The sequence below is a fragment of the Leuciscus leuciscus genome (genome assembly GCF_965113295.1).
Source record: "Leuciscus leuciscus genome assembly, chromosome: 4".
NCBI classification, from domain to species: Eukaryota; Metazoa; Chordata; class Actinopteri; order Cypriniformes; family Leuciscidae; genus Leuciscus; species Leuciscus leuciscus.
In genome coordinates, this window is record NC_138728.1 from 12,444,845 (window position 1) to 12,460,656 (window position 15,812).

The 15,812-nt window shown below is 36.4% G+C and overlaps 1 protein-coding gene across 3 annotated transcripts in view; it reads left to right on the forward strand.

Moving 5' to 3' along the window:
• Nucleotides 1-15,812, forward strand: part of shisal1a (shisa like 1a) — a gene marked incomplete at its 3' end in the record, with an annotated part of 27,683 nt that continues 11,871 nt past the window's right edge. For 2 of the 3 annotated variants that reach the window (XR_014205840.1, XM_082168596.1), the window contains exons 1-3: nucleotides 11-484; nucleotides 8,442-8,602; nucleotides 14,684-14,897. Coding sequence is in view for 2 of the 3 variants with exons in the window: in XM_082168596.1 (XP_082024722.1) it covers nucleotides 8,536-8,602; nucleotides 14,684-14,897 (281 nt within the window). Of the gene's footprint in view, nucleotides 485-8,441; nucleotides 8,603-14,683; nucleotides 14,898-15,812 lie in introns of all 3 variants that reach the window. The other variant, XM_082168595.1, reaches the window with a different exon arrangement.

Sequence of the window (15,812 nt, forward strand, 5' to 3'; positions counted from 1 at the left end):
CCTCTGCCCCTTCCAAAATATTTTCTGCATATTTAAATTTTATTTTGAACTATTCGACATGCTTTAAGCCATTTTCCTAATGGAGACCATTAACTTCTTCAAAAGATGTAGGTGATTTCAGGTATTACTATCTCCTCAATATAGGCAAAACTTAACCCACACATAAATACACACACACACACATGCACACACACGCTGCTCCCTCTCATCCTCTTTGCCTCTCCCTCTCTCACTCGCTCTGTCTGCGCTCAGTTTAAGTGCAGGGATCCAGCGCATGGAAGGTAGAGGGCAGAAGTGCGTGTTTCCTCTCCTCCCCTTTATCCCCGTTCATCTTCTCATTCAGATGACAGCCTGAACGCTCGCTGGAAACAACAGGATGAGTGTGTACCTGTGCATGTGTGGCGTACTCCAGTGGACAGTCTCATTCAACTGAGCTGTAACATCAAGCAAACTGGCTCTACAAGAGAAAGAGACACAGAAAGAGGTAAGACTGACTCTCTGCTTCTCATTAACATGAAACACGCACTTTTCTGTCTGTTTTCAAAAGCACAGCCAAATTCCCTGCTTAACTCACATGTGCTGAACTTGGAAACAGACCTCTTGGATTATTGTGGGAACGGTGGAGCAGACACATGATGTTCACATGATCATCAGCTCTTCACGCTTTAGATAATCACACAGGTTAAAAAGGGAACTGCTCATTTGTTTGTGTTTCCTGAGTGTTTAAATATTCCGTTTGCTCGGCAGTGGAAAGGGAAAGTCGGGAGAGATGGTAACTTGGAGACAAGAGTGTGGAAAGCGACTATAGGGATCAGGGGGAAATGTAATGAACTTGTCTAAGTCAACAGCAGATGGGCATCCATTTAGTCTCTGTGTGCATTTGTGGTTGACAGAAGCATCCCGGCAGCAGTTCACAACTCCTAATTGGGTTCCCCACCTCGGTTATTTCTCAGACTATATGAGTCTACGTGTTTGACAGCTCTCTTATCTCTTTGAGTATAGCTGGGATGTCAGTTGGTATACTCAAGCATACTTTAGTTTATCAGAATGTATCCTCAGCTGAGCAGTGATGAGTGATTTTGGACGGAGCCCTCAAGCTGGTTTTTATAGAGTGCCACAGCATGTCAGAAACCCTCACAGCTTAGACACATCTAGTGACTGACATGACCAGAATATTACAAACCTAAGCTTTTGGGTTTTTGTTTAAGCTTATGATGTATTGTATTGTATATTATATAGCTTTAATTTATTTCAGTTTTAGTATTTTTTTGTACTTAAACTTATTCAACATTTCTAATATTTAACGTTTTTCATCTAATATTTAGGCCTATGTTTTATTTTATTGTTTTATTGAAGTTTTATTTTTGATTACCGAACGTGATTTTTAACACTTTTAGTTTTAGTTAACAATAACAAAACCGCACTACAGTCGATAACCGAGATGCAATATGGCGGCGGTTGCGTTTGCATGAAACAAGAGTCAGCGAGTCTGTGATACGAAAGACATGAAAGTAGTGTTGATTTCAGTTACCATGTGTGGTCTGATATACAGCATTCCTATGGACGGCAGCAAATACTAGGAAATATCTGCTGAATGCTGCGATTGACCAATCAGAATCGAGTATTCCAGAAAGCTGTGTAATAATATTAAATATCAATGGTTGTGATCTTTAGTATCTGAGAAACGCTTCCCTAAAAGGAAACACCTGAGCCAGGGTGTGAGCTGATGCATCTCCTCACAGCCTTGAGAGGTTTTTGTGAATGAACCTGGATTTCCAGCATATAGGATAAAATACTTTTTGAAATCCCAAAAGTTTATATTCAGCAATGTGGCATTATTATTTAGTCTCTGACCTTTTGGAAACACTGTCAAAAAAAAATTTCTCTCTGAATCAGAAGCCAAATTTAGGCTCCTAATTTTAGTCTCGACATGTCATCTCTCTAAGGTGAGAAATACATTTAGGAGGAGATAGTATTAATGAGAGCCATATTTCAGTCCCCTTTTGCCCCAGCAGCATTGGTTATCTGCATTTCACAGAGACGGAGAGAAAAAGACATTCTTCTCGATTATAAACAACCTGCTCTGGATGTCTCTAAACAGTTTGCTATGAATACATGACTTGAAAGGCAAAAAAATCCTTTCATTTCTGAGATCCACCCAGAGTCTGTCATATATTACACCTGATGCTCTGCTTTAAACATCAATACGCCTGGGGCACAGTTACAGCTAATAGCTTAAAGCTAAGAGCAGTCTATCACACTGCAGGTAAGTCTTCCCTCAGGCTCAGAGACGGTGTACACAAATGGGCATCTGAGTCGCTTAAAGACAATGCGCATTAATGTGTGTAATGAATAAGCCAGCCTCTATCGTTTTCACATTACAGCAGAAAACTGACACAGAGGAGTAATAAAAGAGCTCTTTACTAACACAGCAATGAAAAGTGAGAGAGGGAGTGAATTAGGCATAAATGGACAGAGAAAGAGGGGATATAAAAGCTATTTGCAGCTGTTGATCTGCCATTTAAATGGACAATCATTCGAAAATGGAGGATGAAACCCAGGTCAGTTGCATAAACATAAACTAAGATTGTTTTTTAAGACGTACTAGCAATTATCAGTGTTACTTTTCGGATTCAAATTAGACCAGTCTAACTTTTTTCTGTAACTGACTTAACAACCAATTTATGACCTCCCTATTTCCTACCAATTCTCTCCCTTCTCTCAATTTAGGATGTTTTACCACCAATGAGCCATTTTATTATGACCTTTTTTAATGTATAGATTTATTATTATTATTATTATTATAGACAAAACTATATTTGTATTCATATTAAAATAATATTTTATTATTATTATTATTTTTATAATTTATAATGTAATAATAATAATAATTATTATTATATTAAAATGGCTCATAATAAAAAATGTAATCTTACAATAATAAAAGTAAGAATATTTAAGATTCGAAAATGGAGGATTAAACCGAGTTCATAATAAAATGACACATTTATTTTATACTCATTTTAGGATGCTTTCCCACCAATGAGCCCGTTTATTGTGACCTTTTTTAATAGTTTATTATTTATATTATTATTATAGACAAAATTATATTTTGTTATGAGCCTTTTTAATATAATAATAATAATTATTAAAAGTTACACTTTATTTTAAGGTTGTCCTTGTTAGTGAGTAATTATACATTTAATATTAATTATGGTTAATCAGGGTTAGTGTTAGATTAGGGTTTGGTTTAAGTGCATAGCATGTAATTATGCATAATTTACTGTTATTTCCATAAGTACAGGTAACGTGTAACACTGTAAAATAAAGTGTTATTAAAAAACTAACAACAAAAATTTTAGAAAGGGTAAATCCTAAGCAGAACACAACAATGCCTGTAATCTGATGTTTGAGGTGTTTGAAGGTGTTTGTATCCCTGTGCCATTCTTTCTGAATTTAGGTAAGGGGTCTATTGATGGTAACTATGGGGATGAGCAGGGAACAGTCTGTACCATCTGCAGTGCTAATGACGTTAGTTCATATCTAAATGTAACCTTCCCTCTTTCCTCAGTGTTCAACACACATCTTAATTCAACCCAACACATTCTCAGAATTAAACCCTGGATGCAGTCTAGATTTAGTTTTTTGTTTTCTTAAAAACGTCATTAAAAATCCTTTGGTGCAATCTATGACATTTTCCATTAACTATTTAAATAGATTCCATCACCCTCATAGATTTGCATTTACTAGAACAGACCGCTTTTTGTGAGCTGACAACTGACTTTATCTTTTCACGGTAGAGTGCTAGTGGAAGTTTTTTGCAGTTTCAAATTGTCAAACCAGGCAGAAAGCAAAAGACCAATAACTGAGGGACATTTTTCTAAATTCAGGATAACATTGCATTTGGTCCTGCGGTGCTTTTGAATATGAATTGTGCGGTCGGGTATATTGAGGGTTGAGCTCTAAGGGTTTTTACCGCATGCACCAGCTCCATCTCATATACATGTTTCAGAGAATATGAGTCAGATTTATTGAGCCAAACAATCCGAAATCATGATATAGTTTTTTAAAATACAATCTTACTTTCACATTCATTTTCCTTTCAAATGGACGTAGCGTTTGTTATGTCCGTCTTTCTGTCAGATCCTCAACAGGCTTGGCTAGTTAGCATTGCGTTGCAAATACTGTGGACAAAAAGTATCTTTCTTCAATGATGGCCATTAAAAAGTAGGCGTATTCATTGTAAATTTTCCCCTGTCTGCTATACTTCTGGGAGTCCTGCACCAGAAACTGCCTCTGAGATGAACGGGAATGTAAATGCATACCTCTCTCCAGGTATTAAAGACCTCCTCTACCCAATTCTGTCAAAAAACGTCCCCTTGACACCAGAAGAACAGAAAGGAACTTGTTCACACAACAGTCGTAAGTCTCAGAGGATGATGTTGCATCTTCTCGCAATCTGGCATTGTTTCCGTCTAAGCTCACATTAGTTTACAAAGCTTTCTGTAATAAAAAATTTACAAGCAACAGAACACATTCACAAACAATTAGCAAGTAGCTACTCTATTATTCAATATTCGGTGGCAGGGGGTGTGTGGATGAGCATATGAATTTAAAATGTAATTGATCTTCAGAGAGGAACAATGACTCCAGCGAAGCTCAAGCTGAATTTTTTGAGATTCTCGTTTGCTCAAAGGCGTCTCCCGTTCTCTCCTACATTCTCACACATGCACAACGGTCTGGAGGGGATCGATAAACACACTGTGGTAAAGCCCTGGGAAAAGAAAGTCCTTCACACTCTTCTCTGCTTCTGTGAAGCGATATGTGATGTACTGCCAGGAGAGACACTGCTAGTGGATTTGGACACAAATGTCAGAGAATTCAGAGCCATATGTACCACACTTCTGTTTGGAAAACACCGTATCTAGCTTTGTTTTCAATTTTGTTGAAAATACAAAACCTTTTCAGGTTTAAATGGCCGATCCAGATCTTCGTCGAGTTGTTCAAAACACTACATCTGTTTGTCTGTCTGTCTGTCTGTTTATCTGTCTCTTTGTTTGTTTGTCTGTCTGTCTGTTTTGTGCATACAAAATGTCCATAAAATGTTTTGTTTTGGACCCCAATGACTTTCAATGTATGTGAAAGTCATATACATTCTTCAAAATATCTTCTTTAGCAAAATAATAAGTGATTAATCCAGCATTAAATTAATAAAATTTATGATAAATTACTACATTTAAATTAATAATTGACAATTGAATTAAACAACTGATTAATATTATAGTTAAGAAATGAATAATTGTTTGAATAAATATTCAATTTATAATTATTAAACTAATATCTTAAAATAAACAAATGTATAATATACTGTATATACATTAAAATGAATACAATAAATGATATAGGCTACAGTATATTATATAAATATATATTTCATATGAATTATCTTGTTTTACAAAGCAGAATCAAAATTTAAACCAAATTTATTTGTTTATTTGTTTGTATTTTTTTTTGTCAATATAAAATGTCCATGCAATGTTATTTTAGACCCCACTGACTTTCATTGTGGAACAAAACAGTCTTCAAAAAATATATTTTTCATGTTCCACAGAACAATGAAATTCACACAGGTTTGGAACAACACAAGGCTGCGTAAAAATAAGTAAATAAATATATATATTTGGGTGAACTGTACCTTTAATGTTTACATACTTTCTGAATGTCCCTGAGTTTCCACGGTAACACTAAAGCTGTTGCATATGCGTAGGACAGTGAGAATTTTTTTTACCTTATGTTTTTTTTTATTTCTGGTTTTAGCATATAAAAGTACAATGTCGGTTTCACCACACAGCATATGTGCGTTATCTCATCAGACCTCGCTGGAGTATTAAAGGAACAATAAACACAAACAGAGCTGCTTTCTTTATTTGATATGAAGATATCAGCACTGACTTATGGCTTAATGCCTGTAAACAGTCATTACCTCATTTGGAATTCAGAAAAAGTGGTATCTGATTGTCTGATTGTTGATACTCAAGGCTGTTATGGAGCAATATGATTCAGTAACTGCACATTCCTGTAAAAACATGAGGCAGTATATAATAATACACAGTGTTGATTATTGATCATTTCTGCACTAGATTGAAACATACCTTATGCTGGGGTGGGGGGGGGGGGGGGCTAATCTGCTGAAAATCAAATATTATGTAAAATACTATAGACTAAACTATATGTCAGGATGCGAAATATTTTAAGGAGAATTTATCTGTGCCACGGGCTTGTGCGAATTGATGTACGGTATTGACTTCTGGTGTGTTTTGTGTGTGTGTGTGTGTGTGTTTTCCTGTACTTTCCTATAGCTCTAACAGTAGAGCGTTGGCGCTTGCAACGCCAAGGTCATGGGTTTGATTCCCAGGGAAAGCAAGAACCGATAAGAATGTAAATATGTACCTTGAAAATGCAATGTAAGTCGCTTTGGATAAAAGCGTCTGCCAAATACATAAATGTAACAATGTGCTGATTTGTTTTAATCTGTTGGATTATTCCAAAAAATTGATTCCTAATGAAATTTAACTTGTAATATGGAACCAAATAAAGTATATAAAATATGTGTGTGTGTGTGTGTGTGTGTGTGTGTGTGTGTGTGTGTGTGTGTGTGTGTGTGTGTGTGTGTGTGTGTGTGTGTGTGGTTTGTTTCCTCCATGTTGGCAATGGGGAGTGTTTGTGACTGCCAATAAGCCATTCAGAGGCCTGTACGGGTGACAGAGGCGGATTGGCATGGTGACGTGTTATGACAGACGGCCAGCTCAGAGCAACCAGGCTGTTAGTGTAGCTGTAAACCAAACACAGACATGCTGACTGCTGTTTAAACACAGAGAGAAAGATAAGAAAGATGGATGATATAAATATAAATCTATAGAGAGAGACACATTTACACACCAAGCACATATTCCCATAAACCCCTTTAGTTCAACACATGTATTATGCAATGCAGTTCCATTTAACCGATAGCTGGTTGTCCTTAAGTGCCACATTTCCCCTCATCCTGCCTGAAGATCTCTGTCTTAGGGAGGTCACATGCATCTATTCCATGTGGTCCTCCTGCCGGCCCCTTTCACCATCCTGTGATTAGTCTCAAGGTATGTTCAGAATAGCAGAGTGCTTTCACTATTTTTGCATCATGCACTACACACACTGTGCACAGCATGACAACTTTCTGTGTGCATGGGAAACCCGGATGACATACAAAATTTGACAAAATGTGCCACTTGCAACCTGATCAAATATAGCGATCCAGAATATAATGTGCTCGACTTGACCTTCCATTTCACTACAATACAGGCAGGCAAAAACAAATGAACTGTAAATGATAACTATTTTATTTATTTGCATTTTTGTGATTGGACTGCCAAACATTAGCACATTTTTACACTTTACTAAATCAATAAATCAATAATTTTATAAATTAATGATTATTAAATCTAATTAATAATTGAACATTAAAGTAGATATTTATTGAACATTAGAATTCATAAATTAATAATAATGAATCTAATAATTACTAAAGTAATACATCAACATATATTAATGTATAATATTTAATTAATATTAATATATGATAATTAAATTAATATATATTATATTTATTATTAGTTTTACGGCTTTACAACGCATTGTTAGTTTTTTACCACTTTAATTCAAAGGAAATGATGGGTAAAAGAGTTGGCAACAGTAGCGGGGAAATACACCAGCCGGATTTGAACTCATGCCCACACGATGCAAAAACCACTAGGTAATGGCTCTTAACACATACAATAAATTATTATTGTATCATGCAATTATACTGTGTAGCATGCAGTAGCAAATATGTTAGTATTCCATTCCAAACATAACCCTCTTTGGCGCATCTTATTTTTTTTCTTGTGTGTCTCATGACAGTCGCACAAGGATCTATGAGGATAGAGGCTTTGAAAAGGCTTTAGACAGTGAGTTTTGATTTGATATGTTGTGTGGGGACTGGAAGGCTTTATTCATATTGCTCTGTTATAAAATATGCTTTTCATCAAAGAAGCATGGATGGAATCATCAATAAAGAATTATCGCATTTAATCCTTTGCAACATGTTGTATCTATTTGTCATGAGTGCATATTGTGTGGTATTTTTCGTGCCAAGATTCCCCTCATCAATATTCGCATATCTCATTTCATATCTCATTTCCCTTTTGACAGCAATAATTAAAGGATTTTTGTAACATCAGCGGTAGCTCCATCTAAGTCAATAACTTAAATATCAAGCTCAACAGATGTCTTTGTTCAAGTCCTTCACTCCATTACATTTTATGTTGGAACAACATGAGGGTGAATAAATGATTATTGAAATTTTACTGTCTTGTTTTGAGAATGTAAAGTTTACCTGTAGCCTATATTTGTGTGTGTTTCAGAGCTTGCAGAATAAAATGACCACCAGGCGGTGAGCAATGAGGGTGTGTTGACTTGCTCTCTCTCCTCACACTGTTTCTTCATGAGGGCTGAGAGATGACCATGAACGGCCGCTGGTCCTTCAAAACCCTGACCGTCATCTTCATCCTGCTGTCCACTGCAGGTAAGACCACATCATACAGATGCCTTTAAAGTGAGCGATTTCTGAGAAACACTGTTGATATCTAAAATCAACCCCAACAAACACACCCTTCCCTTCATTGCTCCGCCCACAAAATGCTCAAACATCCAATGCAAGATTGGATGTCTCTTTAGCTGAAGCGAAGCAAAAAAAATGCTTTGCCAAAAATAAAGCAAAGATGATGAATGAACAACAAGGAAGAACAAAAAATGAGCAAACAGTATACATTCAAGCAAGAGCTTGTTGCTAGTCGATAGCAGCACACCAGCTCCAGACAAACAATGACACTCAAAACTGTCCTGTCCCTATAGCTGAAGAAAAGCCAGGAACTCACCGAGTCTGAAAAATTGTCCAAATGAGGTGCATAGACCAAAAACTCAAATAAAAAAACCTAGGCATTAAGAAAGGTCACATGTGACTGAAACGTTTGCCACCTTTTGATTAAAGCAGTGGTTTTATCTTGCAATTGGTGGTTCCCCTTCATTGTTAGAGTATGCAGGCTTTTTTGAAGTGTTAACCCTCACACTATAGCTAACATTACAACAACAGGTTCTGAAACAGCAAAACCAATGTTAGTCACGTATTGAGCAGAAACAACACAACCTCTGCGTCCGTTATCAGGCCTTCCCGCTTAGGTCTCTCCAGCGCTTAAAGTCATTACCCCTCTTTTTCAAGTGATATTCCCGACCTTTTCTATTTTGTAATGTCTCTCAGCCATCTCTCTTTCAATAGTCTTTCTTCAAATCCCCCTCTTGCTCACTCTCTCTCCTCGCCCAAAACGAGTGTAATTCCCATGCAGCATTGAGTTTTACATTAGAATGAACAACAACTCAGTCAGACACATGCCCTCGGAAATCATGGCTTGGACTTGATGCAGACTGAGTCACAATTATAAGGATCTGAATTGGAGAAAAATGATTCAACTTTTACTCACAGTAACTAATGACTGCATTTGGACTGATTACTCAACATGAGTCATTCAGGATTGAACATTGGCTTATATTGCTCTTTCTGCCAGGCAAAGTGTGCAGTGATTTGTTCAACAATCATCAAACGTGGAGGGAAAAATAATGGCTATGATGTCATTGAAAGCAATTTATGGGCCATCTACCAGCGCAAAATAAAATGCAATGTACTAACAAGCAAGTTTACCATTTTTGTAGCAGTTCCAATAAGCATTTGCCAAAATATAACATCACTATATATACACTGTATATTTTGTGACCAAATATTTATGATACATGCACACATATGCAGATTATTATTATTCTCATCCCTTTATTCCACAAAAGCAACTGCAATTTGTGGTCTGCAATTATCATGGAACAAATATCTGATTTTTTTTTATATTTGCTTAGAACTTAATAAACATAAAATGATGCATTGCCACTATTGCACACTATATTTGTGGATGTAATTTTTTATATAGCAATGTAGAAAATATGTATTTTTCCATTTTGTACATGGAACTCTTTATGCAAAGGAGCTGTTTATCTGCTCAATAGACCGCCGAATATTTCATCAAATGGTTCTCACATGAATTCAATACCTACAACCACATTTCCCATAAGACAAACAGCCAGCACTGATTTTGCCACTATACTAAAGGCCAAGGCGATGACAGATGTGTGTTTGGATTGAGCTCAGAAGACTATGCTGTTGTAACAGGATGTAAGAGTGAGAGAGGAACTGAATGAGAGAGATATTTAGAGAACTATTTGGGGAATATTTATACAAATACCTTTTCAATTGTTTGGTCCTGTTCACTCACTCTGTAATATTTCAAGACAAGAGGAGCCACACTTAGTATCTCACTCAGGGGGATTCATGAAGAATGAATTGTGCCTGCAGATAGTCATTTATTTGTAAATGCTGTTTGTGTTGTTTTAGCAACCGATTCACTGAAGGAATTATGCTAATCGGGTAACAGCCCAAACACGGCCCAAATAATTTGCTGAATGCAATTTTTACAGAGCAATTCCCAATCTTGAATTGCTCCACTACGATATTCACACTGCCGCTCAAAAGTTTGGAGTTTTCTTTTGAAAGATATTAACACTTTTATTCAGCAAGGATGCATTATACTGATCAAGAGTGACAGTAAAGACATGTAGTTACAATTCTATTTCAAATAAATGTTGTTCTTTTGACATTTCAAGAATCCTTAAAATAAATGAATTATGCTTTCCACAAAAATATTAAGCAGCACTTCTGTTTTCAACATTGATAATCATGTGAAATGTTTCTTGAGCAGCAAATCAGCATATTAGAATGATTTCTGAAGGATCATGTGACACTGAAGACTGGAGTAACTGAAGACAGGATTGAGTGTACTTGGCGTTTTTGTGCTGAAGTGGCACAACTGTTTAGTGCATTCACCCCAGGATATTTTAACAGACAAGCAGAGCCAGAAGTATCACACTCAGACTTTTGAGATTGTTTATGTAACTCCTAAGCCATATCTCAACCGACAAGAAGAGATAAATATCTCAAATGAACCGAAACCTGTCCTCAAAGTGAGCATGGAAAGAAGTAGAGAAATAGAGTGGTTGTTTTTTCTCAGACCTAATGGCTGAACATCATGGAGTAATGGTGCACAGTGTCATTCATAAAACATTTAGCTGTTATTCTCCAGTGAGTGCAGACATGTTAATTCTAACATCAACAGACACAACTACCCAGAAGTAACTTGAGGACAAGGCTCTTTTTCAAACATCTGTGAATATTTAATATTTCTTTCATGGAATGCTTTTCGCAGTCATGTAACTAGTTATAATGAGCGAGAGCTACAGTCCACCATCATTATAAAACACAACCAGGTAGATCTTCTCTCTGCCAGCAAACACATGCTGACTTCCTTCATCTGCCAAAACTCCCACAAAAGGGTGAACTTTCACCTTTATGAGTCCACACAGCTCGTGTTTGGCTTATGAGGCATTATACCCCGTCCAAAATCTGCCGTTCCCTGAGGTTAATAGTCCTAAGCCTATCCATTTATGGTAGCGTCAGTCTCCTTAAAATATTTACCGGACTCTCTTGACTGAGCTCACTTCGATAAGCATGAACGATTTCACTATTCATCTTTGGTTTTCTCTGAGCAAATGTCTTATGCGCCATTTGTATGAGGCATTAGCATTCAGACACGTCTCTCTCAGCTGAATACTGAAATAACAAAAGTCTGAGGAAGAGCCCTTGCCAAGCCCAGTGTTAAGTAGAACTGGGAACCGGTTCCATGGTTTAAAAAACACCAGAACGGAGTGATTTATGACTTTTGGTTATGTTTACAGTTCTTGAATGTGCATTCTTTCATCAATGCGGATAAAACACAGTACTAAAGTACGGTACTAAAACAGCAGCACTGCTATGGAATCTGAAATTTCGCAAAACATATAGTGGACCCAGTAGTCTGGTTCGTTTTAGTGAATCAAAAACACTTACTCACTGAACACAAGTCATTCATTAAATCAGTGTCGCTTTTAGTTGTTTATATGACCATGTTTATTTACTGACACACATTATGAGTTTTGCATGAAGTAGTTATTTACAAGTGACAATTAATGAATGAACGAATAAGCAAATGAACAATACTTTGTGGTTTAGTGTTTTTATTTAATATATGTATTCAGGACCAATTAATGGATTGGATTAATGTCACCTATGTGCCGCATTAAACCAAATAAAAATGCGAAAAAGTAAACCATAATGTTGCTCTTTGCATGCAAGAGGATTGCATAAGATTTATTTATGATTTGCTGTTTCTGTTTTGTTGAGGGCTGAAACGCTTGTCAGATTGCGGAGGGCAATAAATGCAAAAAGAATTACATAACTTATTTCCAAATATTTATTTTACTAACAAGACTAGCACCAAAATATGAAGCGATAAAAGTCTGGATCCACCTCAAAATACAAAATCAAAAATGTAAATGTAAATGTGCAAAATAAAAAAATAAAAACAATGCGAGACATAAAGCCACATTGTGAGATATAAAGTCACAATTGCCTTAATCAAAAAATACAGTAAAAACAGTAATATTGCGAAATATTATTATTATTATATATATAATATTATTGTTATATTGTTTATATATAATATATAATATAATATAATATTATATTATTATATATAATAATATTATTGCAACTTTTTTAAATAAACGTTCGTGTTTTAATAGATTTTGAAATGTCATTTATTATTGTGCTGGCAAAGCATCATTACTTCAGTCTTCAGTGTCACATGATCCTGCAGAAATCATTCTGATATGCTGATTTGCTGCAACATTTCTTATTATCATCAATGTTGAAGACAGTTTTGCTGCTTAATATTTTTGTGGAACTTTAATAAAAAAAAATAGAATTCTTTCCTAAATTGAAGGTTGAAAAGATCAGCATTTATTTGAAATAGAATGTCTTTACTGTAACTTTTGATTAATTGAATGCATCCATGCAGAAGTACTTATCTTACAAACTCCAAATGTTTGATTAGTAGTGTACACACCAAAAATGGTTTCTACTGTTAAATTCGGCTCTCAAAGAGGCAGCCATATATGATTTTAAGGGTTAATATTATAGTTTTAGACCTGTCAGACAGGTGTATGTCCACCTGGACACATTCACAGACACAGATACATTCACATTTCATTCTCACTTTATTTCTGGTGAAAGGAGCATGAACTGAGGTGTTGCCTGTCAGCACAGAAAACTGGCGTACCAAAATAAAAACACTTAAATACTCCTGTTGCCACAATGAAAAGGAGAATGAAAAAATCTCCAACAGGTGGTTTTCATTTCACACCCCAGCTTTTTCTTTTGTTCTTTTTTTCTCCCCTTTTCCAAATATGAAAGACCTGCCTTGTTGCCTGTGTTTTTGCCTATTTGGTTGATGGATACAGCGTGATCACTGCCAAATAACTTCCAATGCAATTCTGGGCCCTTTATGGGGTCAAAGGTGGCACTGGAGGGTTCTCTGGCCCACACTGCTGTCAGCACTGATTTATTCCGATCATTACCAGCCTCTCTGTGTGCCTGCGCTCTCACGTAATTGGCAGTTTTGGTCATTAGCGAGAGGTCAAATGCGGCAAACATTAAATTGTTTCCTGTGTCATAATATTTTTTGCCTCTCTTATTCAACTTCGATTCCACGGCAATTACCGTTAAAGGTTCTTGTTTCCATTCCAGTTCTTGCGATTCTTTTCCAGGCCTGCTCATTCATTGTTCTAATGTGAATGGGAATCATTGCCTTGATATAACCGGAAAACTTAACCGGTGGTTTCCAAAGAGAAAGTTTAAGATCACACAGTACTGACACTCTGGTGTACAGTTCAGAGCAACAACGCCTCAGTCACAAATATTAATCCACTGTAAAAATGGACAGTGAGGTCCATCAGATTCACAGATCCAGTGTTCTTGTCCATTTCACTTACCAAACGTGCCTTCTCAGACAGCTCTCATCTATATGCAAATGCTGGCACGGTGCTTTCTTATTTTTCATAAAGCTCAGTATGCAGCTTTAGAAATGAGCAGGTGCACTTTGGGAGTGAGTCTATGGGCATTGCTGACGAGCACAGAATTCTGCATAGAAAAAAAAGTAGGAATGAATGGCCAAGATACTTGCTTGTTCATTTGCCTTGTCATTACAATGCTTCCGAGACTCTGCGAACTTCATTATCTGAGCAATTACTGGAGGGAGGATTGTTCGATGGAGAGTTAGTTCACGAGTTGAGAAGCTCTCTGTTTTGGTGCAAGACGAACATGTTTGTGATGCCACTTGTGATATTAAAAACTCTCACTTTTACAGTGCTTATGGGTTCTGGAGTTGAAGTGTACCACATGACATAAAGTCAAAAAGGACGTATTTATTTAATGAATCTGGCAGCGTTTATTGCAGCCAAAGCTCTAATTACTGGAGACATGAAAGATCTGCTCGGTAAATCTCTCCCTCTGTTCCACTATCGAGCGCATATCAAAAGTCATTCATCCCACATTGAATCAGATCACGAGCTGTTTGAAATCACTCAGCTTTATCGACCTTATTCTCTCATCCTCCTCTGTTTTATCTCTCTGCAGCTCTCTCGGCGCACTTCAGAGTGTGTGAGCCTTACTCCGACCACAAGGGGCGCTATCACTTCGGTTTCCACTGCCCTCGACTCTCGGACAACAAGACCTACATTTTCTGCTGTCACCATAACAACACGGCCTTCAAATACTGCTGCAACGAATCCGAGTTTCAGAGCGTGATGCAGCTCAACCTCACCACCAACTCAGACGGTTACGCCCACAAGTGAGTAACTGGTCAGGATAAAAGTATTTTGCTAGCATGCACTTTGCTTTTTTGGGGGGATCTGAACCAATACCCCACACGATTTTTTTTTCAAATGATGCACCCCTATCTAAAATTTTCTAGAGAGTTAACAGTGTTCATTTTTTTCAACAAAATTACTGAATTCAATTATTTTGGTTATAACAAAGACGTGACAAAAATAAAACAAATTTCAAATATATACTGTTGACAAAAATATGACATGTCATAATATAATATAAAAACAATACAATAACAAATAATTGGAGTGTTCACTTTAAATGTTGATACAATTTTAGAAAATTTGGTTCAGTTTAAAAAAAATTTTTTTTAGTAAAACTGACTCAAATTGATTAATATGACGTGATGAAAGTATGAAATATTTTTTGTCAAATATGAAAGTTTTTGTCAAAAGACAAAGTATGACTAAATCAAAAAAATAATCTGATGCTGTTTTACATTTAGGCTACTTGTATACACCCAGATAATGAAAATAATCTAATGTATGCAACAGTCTCCATCTCCATTTCAAACACTTCATAGTCTTCAATATGACAAACAACCTCTGATACTTCTTAGTGTGAAATAATTCAAGATTCTCTGAATATTTCTCATTAACACCTTCTCTTGCACTTGCTATTTTAATCTTTGGGTGATTAAGATACACAGTGTACTGTCAGGGCACACTTATTTCTACATATTGATTTTTAGCTTGTCCGTCTATCTAAACCTTACCACAGCCAGTCTGCACCAGACCGAAACTTCCTCTAAAAAAGGTTCTGAACCATACGCTGTGCTGTTAAAGCACTCTTCTGTTTTGTAATGACCACAGAAGGCTAGCAGTGCCATTCAGATTTTCCCCACAGGCTGTTAAAGTAACGAAGTCTGAAAAATGAC